General features: G+C 47.6%; 1 protein-coding gene across 1 annotated transcript in view; it reads left to right on the forward strand.

The window, feature by feature from the left end:
* The window catches only part of hs3st1l2 (heparan sulfate (glucosamine) 3-O-sulfotransferase 1-like 2), a 37,447-nt gene extending 29,202 nt beyond the window's left edge, over nt 1-8,245 (forward strand). Inside the window, exons 3-4 of the mRNA XM_054730301.2 lie at nt 5,599-6,021; nt 7,076-8,245. Of these exons, the coding sequence (XP_054586276.2) occupies nt 5,758-6,021; nt 7,076-7,741 (930 nt within the window). The 5' untranslated portion in view covers nt 5,599-5,757 and the 3' untranslated portion in view covers nt 7,742-8,245. The remainder of the gene's footprint in view (nt 1-5,598; nt 6,022-7,075) is intronic.
* The last annotated feature ends 1,550 nt before the right edge of the window (nt 8,246-9,795 follow it).

Consider the following 9,795-nt stretch of genomic DNA (forward strand, 5'->3'; position numbering starts at 1 on the left):
AGAGGGAACTCACGTGGGATTGGTGCAGCCACTCAACACGAGACGCGTGTCGAACTGTGCAACACGCAAAACTCCCAGAAGATACCCGTCTCTGTCTGAGCTGCAAACACACAAACACTGTCCTCACGTTGTGACTGGCAGCTCACAGTTTGCAGCTTCGCATCCAGATAATTACTGTAGGTGTTATCACTGCCAGCAGCTCGGGTTATTTTTAGGACTTGTTAGCTCAACAGTTCTGATTATGTCCTATAAAGGAAGCAAAAGACAAAGGTTGATCCCTCTTCCGACTCATCTGGCGTCAGTCACACTTCGATCCGAGCAGATGTTATTGCGTAAAATAATGCAAACACACACCTGCATTAAGAAACTCCCATTCAGAGCAGAGGGGTGACGACTGGGTGGATGGCGTCAGTGTCGCCAGGTCGGGGGATTGCACAGGAGGTCAGGCCTGGAGGTGGTGCTCCCTGATGGTGCAATTAGTGTTCTGCTTCAGGAGCAACGGAGACGGGTTTTCTCCTCTGAACTCTCTGAGCTGCTTCAGCATCATAACAGGGGGAACCATAGCAACAGAAAGCATGCCGCCAACGAAGGAGGAGGAAGGAATCCCTTCTTCTGCTTTGAAACACCGCCTCGAGTCATCGCCATGTTTTCATGACCTCACTCATAAACTGTAGCGTTAACGGGCTGCAGCAGCGTGATGGAAATCTCCAAGTGTGTGTGTGTGTGTGTGTGTGTGTGTGTGTGTGTGTGTGTGTGTGTGTGTGTGTGTGTGTGTGTGTGTGTCCACTGGATGGATTTTGAAGAAGCTATCAGAAACATAATTAATGGCTCTGATCATAAATCTAATTAGCTTCTGGATGTTAATCCAGGCCAAGATGGCCGCCACAGCTGATCACCATCAACACCAGTTATCAGGTATCAGGATGCGTAAACGAGAGTCCCAGCTCATCACACAGAATAGTCGTAGATCAGCCTTTTAATTTTGTTTTTATGAAATTAGGCTGAAACGGCTAAAATCATCATTCCTTCACTTCCTTAATAAAACTCTCACTCATAGTTAAAAATGATAAAAAGTCTTTATTTATCCATAAAGTCTCTTCTAGGGTTCTACAGCCCCCCAAGGCACTTTACAACACAGCCAGTCATTCACCCACACACATTTTACTAAACAAACAAACAAACAAACAAACAAATGGCCTGCATTGGATACAGCACCGAGTCCTGGAACCCCCCGAGGCACTTTACAAAAAAACCTAGCCATTCACCCACACACGTTTTAACAAACAAGCAAACAAATAAATAAATAAGAGAATGGAGTTATAGATGTTTTGGCCAAATATATCAAAATATAAATTAGTTAGTAAGTTAGTTAGTTAGTTAGTTAGTCAGTCATTTGTAGGTTTTTTCACATATTTCCCCAGACATCCATGTTTTTTACTTGTAGATCCGTCGTTCTCTGATTTAGTTGTTTATTCTCATTCTGGAGTTTAAAATGAACTTTTTTTTAACTAATCAACAAAATCAAAGAAAAAAGCACCAACAGAATTCTCAAATGTACCTTGAATACATTTTTCTAAAATATTCCCAGTTTCTTAGCCAACAGGTTGCAATATATACCAAGATGGTTGCAAGATAACCCACTAGATGAGTCCTGGTTAGATATAGAACAGACACTTTGTAATACGATAGAGCTTTCAGATGTACCATTTATTAGCTCAAGCATAAGAAAACATGAAGGCTTCAAAAGTATTAGTATCAGCACCTCTCTGGCAGCATGGTGGGAGTATCTAAAAATGACAGAGTCCTCACTAGTACCATGCAGACGCACACCTATCTGGAATAATCCTGATATTTTGCAAAATAACCAAATGATGAACCTTCCGGACTGGAAAAATAAAGGAATCCTATACCTGGAAGACATATATGAAGGATTGGACTTCATGCCATTTAACAGAGTAGTCTCCCAATTTGGAATAGATAAGAATAGCTTTTTAGAATACCACCAAATTAATTCTGTAGTTTAACAAAAATTTAAGCTCAATAAAATAGAATTACAAACACCACCAAGGGTATTAGACTTCTATAATCTCAAACCCCCCAAACTACTGTCTAAAGTATATAAGACACTGTCCAAAATAGACGATAAAATTGCAATCCCTATTGAAAAAAAATGGGAGGTGGATCTATCAGTTAGCTTTGACCCGGACTTCTGGTCCCAAACTTGTTTAAAAACTTTTAAAATGATGATCAGACACCCCAATTTACAATTAATTCAGTACAAAATTCTACACAGAGTACACTATACAGGTCATCGGACGTTCAGGATGGGGTTTGTGTCGTCTGACACCTGTACACACTGCAACATTCCTGACAATTGGGGGGGTGGAGGGTCTGAGTTTTGAGTATCCGGACGTTCCCTGGAGGTGGGTTCAACGGGGGTGTCTGGGACTGGGGGGCTGCTGCCCCCCTCTGGAGGTGCTTGGGTTGCCTCAGGGGGTGGACTACTGGTGGGTGTGAGTGGGCCCCTTGGGGGTCTTGGCAGTAGCCATGGGTTGCTGCCTGGCAGCTGCATTGCCCCTGAGCGGGTCTGGGTGGGGGCCTGGGGTGTGGGGGTGGCCGGCCCCGAGTGGGGATCTGGGCGAGGCCTTGGGGGTCAGGTCCTGACATGTATGCTGCCGGGAAGAAGGCGGGAACATGCGGCAGTGCCTGGCCCAGGCTCAGGGGCCTCGGGTAGACCGTGGCTCCTCTGCTGTCCCATCACAGGGGAGGGGGAGGACCCAACCTTACCTGGATGTCCTATGTCTTATATATTCTGGAAGTTGTGCAAATGCAGGGATGGGCATAGATATTCTGCTGGGGTGGGGCTGGATTGGTGCCCTTGGACTCCGTGAGGCTTTGTGATGCTGCTGCTTTGGGCCCTGGCAAGATGGGCTGGGGTCTCCATGCCCTGGGTGGCATTTTGGCAACAGAGGTGCCTATTGGGGCCAGTGGGGGAGCTGGCTCCCTGGAGGGCTTAAGTCCAACCAGCCATTCCTCCCCATCCCCACGCATTTTTCTCCTCCTGCTCCCTCACATCATCACACAAACATGCACATAGGACCTTGGGGGGTGGACAAGTCAGGGGGTGTGGGTATGAACCCCATTTCTGCATTCCTGTGGCAACCTGCCCCCCAATTTTATTTGCACCTTATACACTTCCACCAACGACATTCCACGCAAACACACACTTAGGGCCTTGGGAGTGAGCACATTCAACGGCATTTGGCAGGGGGATTTCTCAGCCTCCTCCCGAGTGCCGGTGCCCACTTCCAATTTTAAACTGCACTTAGACACTGAGGGCTGTGGGTGCAAGTGGGGTGGTGTGGTGGCATCAGCTGGCATAGGCCAGACAATGCCCGCACTGCCCGCTCACCACAGCCATGAAATACACCTCATCAACACGCACCAGCACTATATTGGAGCAGGCGGAGGGAGACTAGGGGGTCTTAGCACACCTCTGTTGTCGCTTGGCTTCCTGGGGCTGGAGGCTAGGAGGGAGATCCAGCCGTCCAGTTGGGGTCTGGGGTGGTGGGTTGCTGTGGTCAGCTTTGGGCGGGGGAGCCTGCTCATCAGCACCCCAGCAGAAAGGGTCAAACTCTGGGAACCGGTAATGGTTGTATCCCATGTGCAGCAGTACCGGGACCAGAGTGAATAGTGTGTGTGTATGGGGAGCATGAGTGGGTGTCCGGCGTGCATTTTCGTAAGTCTTTGGCTGTATGTGTGTGTGAGCATGAGGGAGGGAGTGTGTGACTGTGTCTGTGTATGACTGTATATGTCAGGTGGGGCCTTTGACTCCTCCCCTTTCCTGGGACTTCTTTTGATGCTATACGTCTTTGTCTCCCCTCCCCCTGCCACACCTGGTGTGGAGTGCGGTGCCTTGGTCTGCCTGAGTGTTCGCAGCTCCCGGGTCAGGGGGTTTAAGATTTTTTGCGTCTGCCTGATCAATCCCGGTGGCTGCCTGGTGGGATCTGGGTCCACGGGCTCTGCCGGCTGGGGGGTGGGAGGCTGCGGGCAGGCCTGTGGGCTTGCTGCTGATATCTCCCGGGACTCTGCTGGCTGCTGGTTGTGCCAGCTTTTGTCTTTTGCTTTCTCCTTCACTCTGTCCCCGTGTCTGGTCGGAATTACAAAGCATTCAACAACAATAACAATAAAGTTTTAAGTATCAGGCGTGACATTAAAAGCAAACACTTTGATGCTCCACCTAGTAAATCTGTAAGGCTTGTCACCAGCATTCAGACATCAATTCTGTTTGCTTCACAGCCAGACAGGACACGAAAAAAATGAAAATAAATAAATAAATAAATATTCCTAGCTTTCTAACTATGCCACGTTCCCAGAATGAAGCAAAAATAATAATTTTAATCACAGCAAACTTTTCTCATTTAACAAATAAAGGAACCTGAGCTGCAACCACAGCTATCATCACATAAACGACTGATTTAGTCTTTTTCTCTCTGGTCCTTCATTTCATGGTGTTTTATCACCAGATGTTTCCATTTCTCTTTTTACTGCATTAAAAACCCAAATCCAAAAGTCCGAGTCAGACCTCACACCATTCACTTCTCTATTTTGTCCGTTTTCAAACATTAACTTTAGAATTCCAGTAAACCATCCTATCATAGTCTCCGATTCCTCTCGTTTAGAGTCCAGCTGGTAACCAACCACTGGCTCCCTTAACTGTTGTGGTCTTCCTGAGGAATCTCGTTTGCGTTTTCCCCTCAGCTCAAACGTTACACTCACACATTGTAACTCAACAGAAGATGATCTCAGTTTAAAACTCTGTTGACGGGAGTTCCTTCATGGGTCATTAAGCCTTTAATTTCCATTTTATGTCACATTTTGCAGCGTTTTTGACGTAAAACCTGTTGCAGCTTCTCACCAAAGCAGCTCGGAGGAGTGATGCTGCTCCTGGAGGAGACCCCGAACCACGCGGCGTTCATTTCCAGAGCGTCTCGTCTCCGTCTGCTCTGGACGCGGAATTAATCTCGGAACATTTTCTGGCCGTAATCACATGGCAGCTCTGTTTTCTGCTCGCACCGAGAGTTTGTAAAACGGCCCATTAAAGCGAGGGCCGCTGCAGAGTTATGGGATCATAAAACAGTTGAGCAAGCACATGTGTGCGGCGCTACGGCGTGTGAGAGGAAAGTAAATTACACCGCGACTGCACACTCACAACTTTAATGGTGCCGATGCTGCACCCCCACCCCTACAGCAGATCAGAGCCTGGTTGGAGCCCCAGAATCGAACTGGACAAATTCTGGAACATGCATGCATTTTCTTTTAGACGTGCATTCTGCTGGTTGTCCCTTTTTAAACACCGATTTGATGTAACAGCTGCAGGTTCCTCACCTGAAACGTGTTTGAATGCGATAACACATCAAAGCCTGGCTCCAGTTTCATCTCTTATTTTTTGGCTCTGAGTTATTTGCATTTAAAAGGAGCTCATTTTGCTTGTTTATCAGCACGTTTCCTAACAAGTGGATCACCTGTCCTGCAGCTTTCTGGCGGTAAACTGTGAGCCAGGAGGACGATAACCTTTTGTGTTCTCTTGTCTCCCAGGGTGTCGAGTTGAAGAGCATCCTCCTGAGGCCCCCTGCTGACTGATAACAAGCACTGCGTGGGAGCTTCATACGTGTGTGTGTGTGTGTGTGTGTGTGTGTGTGTGTGTGTGTGTGTGTGTGTGTGTGTGTGTGTGTGTGTGTGTGTGTGTGTGGCACCATGCTGTGGACGCTGCTACTAGCGCTGCTGCTGCTTCTCCTGCTGCACACGCAGCTCTCTGTGTGCTTAAGGGAGTTGCGCAGCGGGAGTTCCACTTCGCCTCTTTACTCTCCTCCTTCATCCTCCTCTTCCTCATCATCATCTTACAACGCCTCCCAGCAGCGGCTGCCCGGAGCTATCATCATTGGGGTGAGGAAAGGCGGCACCAGAGCCTTGCTGGAGATGCTCAACCTGCACCCGGATGTGGAGGTGGCAAAGGCAGAGGTAAAACACAAACACTATGATGATGATGATGATGATGATGATGCGCTCTTATTCTGTGGTGGTCATCATGTAGTGACGCATTCTTCTAAAATCTTCATGTAAGTTTTCCATATTTTCTGCAGTTCTTCTCTTTGTGGCTCTGGCTGCTTGTGGAGCGCATCTTCTGCCCCTGTCCGTCAGAATTAGGCTCAAAAAGCCTTCGTTGTCATTGTTTATTCAATGAAAAATACAAATCCATAGTTTGGTGCATCTGCAGTATCTTCTAAAGATGAAGCATCGTGTTTGCACAGTTCAGAGGAGTAAAAGTCTGGCCTGCTTACGAAGGAGATGCATCATCAGCCAGAGGTTTAGAAAAGCCTGAGGCTGTTCGGGGTCAGAGGGGTCAGGGACACGTCTCCTTTGGAGCTGCTGATGGGATCCAGGGAGAGGGTGAGGGTGTCTTCGTCGTCGTCTGCAGCGCTGACCAGTAGGAGGATCCAGAAAAACACAAAAATAAACCCATTCTGTTGTTCTGGGAGGAGGCCGGTCCGTGAAGCACACGGTGATCGATGCTCAGCTGAGAGCAGCGTGTCCATAAATGAGGTCATAATGAACGTGTCGACCCCACTCGCTGCAGATAAGCTTTGTATTCAAAAAATAACAGAAAAGAATCAAACAAAAGCCCGAATCTGGACCTGCTTCCTGGTTTCTGAGTCAAACTCCTGAGAAATGTAAACGGTTTGTGAATCATCGGTCGTTTTCTTATTGTGCCGGATGAACGTCTGCTGACTCTGGCCCGAGTCTCACCGGAGACGTGAATCATTAATCAGGTCACAAAGAGATGAAACAGGTCCCAGATCAGTTTGGCTCAGCCATCTTATGCACAAAATGACCTGAAGTGATGACTGAAGACAGGTGCGTCCTCAGAAACCTGCTCGGTAATCAGGACGGTTTAGCATCAGAACCAGAGACGGGATGGACCCGGGATCAAAGGACGGAGTGTCTCCTAGAGCTCGTGAAAAGTAAACCCAGAGGCTCGTCAGCAAGTTTAACTTCTACTTTTGATTTTTGTCAGGTGCACTTCTTCAACGTGGAGGAGCACTTCCGCCGTGGTCTGGACTGGTACCGAGCCCAGATGCCTCTCACCCTCCCCGCTCAGCTGACGGTGGAGAAGACCCCCGGATACTTTGCAGCTCCTCAGGTTCCTGCCCGGATCTGGGACATGAACCCTGCAGTCCGACTGCTGCTCATCGTCCGGGACCCGGCGGAGAGGCTGGTGTCAGACTACACCCAGGTTCTGCACAACCGCCTGACCCAGTTGAAGTCCTACCAGCCCCTGGAGGAGCTCCTGCTCCATAACGGCCACATCAACAGGGGATACAAGGCTCTGCAGAGGAGCCTGTACCACCAGCACCTGGCCCGCTGGCTCCAGGTCTTCACCCGGGATCAGATTCACGTGGTGGACGGCGACGCTCTGATCCGAGACCCTTTTCCTGAGCTGAGGAATGCAGAGCGGTTTCTGGACCTTCCTCCCAGAATAAACCCCAACAACTTTTACTTCAACACCACCAAGGGCTTCTACTGCCTGCTGTCCGCCGGACACGACAAGTGCCTGGACGAGTCCAAAGGCAGACCTCACGCTCCGCTCAGCTCTCTGGCTCTGAAGAAGCTCTGCCGCTTCTTCAGGAAGCCCAACAAGCTGTTCTTTGAGATGGTGGGAAGATCGTTTTCCTGGTGCTGATCCAGCAGCAGAGGAGACAAACAATGCAACACAATCAGGGATGGAAGCAGGTAGACGAGTGGCGACACCTCCTCAGGTAGAAACGGGACTGTGAGCTGAAGGAGACCCGACCTCCTCAGACCTGACGAAGCAGCACCAACCAGGTCAGACCCGGGTTTGGCACCGGCAGCAGAACTCGTGTGAAGACGTGAGCGATGTCGAAACAGAGCTGGACTGCAGTGATCCGTCGTTGCTCTTCCACCAAACGGCTCTTAAATCGATGAAAACAATCTCAGAAACACAGAAGTCTTGATTTGATTTTTCTCTGCAGCTGTAAAACTTTTGTAACCTTGTAAAAGTTTCTGTTTTTATTCTCTGTCTGCTCTTCTGATAGTTGACCGGATGCTTAGTGGGAAAATAATGTTTTAGCCTCTTTTTAATAGAATCGATTTTGTTCTTTCACATGAAGGCAGATGGAGGTTTTACTGGTTCCTGTTTTCTTAATAAATGTTACCAGCCTCCGGATGAGTCTCCTGCTGTCTGTCTGTCTTACTGTCTGTCTATCTGTCTAACAGTCTATCTGTCTAACGGTCTGTCTATCTGTCTAACTGTCTGTCTATCTGTCTAACTGTCTGTCTATCTGTCTAACGGTCTGTCTGTCTAACAGTCTGTCTGTCTAACAGTCTATCTGTCTAACGGTCTGTCTATCTGTCTAACTGTCTGTCTATCTGTCTAACAGTCTATCTGTCTAACTGTCTGTCTGTCTAACAGTCTGTCTGTCTAACAGTCTGTCTGTCTAACAGTCTGTCTGTCTAACTGTCTGTCTGTCTAACAGTCTGTCTGTCTAACTAACAGTCTATCTGTCTAACAGTCTGTCTATCTGTCTAACTGTCTGTCTATCTGTCTAACAGTCTGTCTATCTGTCTAACAGTCTGTCTATCTGTCTAACAGTCTGTCTATCTGTCTAACAGTCTGTCTATCTGTCTAACAGTCTGTCTATCTGTCTAACAGTCTGTCTGTCTAACAGTCTGTCTGTCTAACAGTCTGTCTGTCTAACAGTCTGTCTGTCTAACAGTCTGTCTGTCTAACTGTCAGTCTGTCTGTCTAACTGTCAGTCTATCTGTCTAACTGTCTATCTGTCTAACTGTCTATCTGTCTAACAGTCTATCTGTCTAACAGTCTATCTGTCTAACAGTCTATCTGTCTAACAGTCTGTCTGTCTAACGGTCTGTCTATCTGTCTAACAGTCTGTCTGTCTAACAGTCTGTCTGTCTAACGGTCTGTCTATATGTCTAACTGTCTGTCTATCTGTCTAACAGTCTGTCTGTCTAACGGTCTGTCTATATGTCTAACTGTCTGTCTATCTGTCTAACAGTCTGTCTGTCTAACAGTCTGTCTGTCTAACTATCTGTCTGTCTAACAGTCTATCTGTCTAACTGTCAGTCTATCTGTCTAACTGTCAGTCTATCTGTCTAACAGTCTGTCTATCTGTCTAACAGTCTGTCTGTCTAACAGTCTATCTGTCTAACAGTCTGTCTGTCTAACAGTCTGTCTGTCTAACAGTCTATCTGTCTAACGGTCTGTCTGTCTAACAGTCTATCTGTCTAACGGTCTGTCTATCTGTCTAACAGTCTGTCTGTCTAACAGTCTATCTGTCTAACAGTCTATCTGTCTAACGGTCTGTCTATATGTCTAACTGTCTGCCTGTCTGCCTGCCTATCTGTCTAACAGTCTATCTGTCTGTCTAACTGTCTGTCTGTCTGCCTGCCTATCTGTCTGTCTGTCTGTCTAACTGTCTGTCTAACGGTCTGTCTATCTGTCTTACTGTCTATCTGTCTGTCTGATGGTCTGCCTGCCTATCTGTCTAACGGTCTGTCTATCTGTCTAACAGTCTGTCTGTCTAACAGTCTATCTGTCTAACAGTCTATCTGTCTAACGGTCTGTCTATATGTCTAACTGTCTGCCTGTCTGCCTGCCTATCTGTCTAACAGTCTATCTGTCTGTCTAACAGTCTATCTGTCTAACAGTCTATCTGTCTAACGGTCTGTCTATATGTCTAACTGTCTGCCTGTCTG

Source organism: Nothobranchius furzeri, chromosome 10 (assembly GCF_043380555.1).
Source record: "Nothobranchius furzeri strain GRZ-AD chromosome 10, NfurGRZ-RIMD1, whole genome shotgun sequence".
NCBI classification, from domain to species: domain Eukaryota; kingdom Metazoa; phylum Chordata; class Actinopteri; order Cyprinodontiformes; family Nothobranchiidae; genus Nothobranchius; species Nothobranchius furzeri.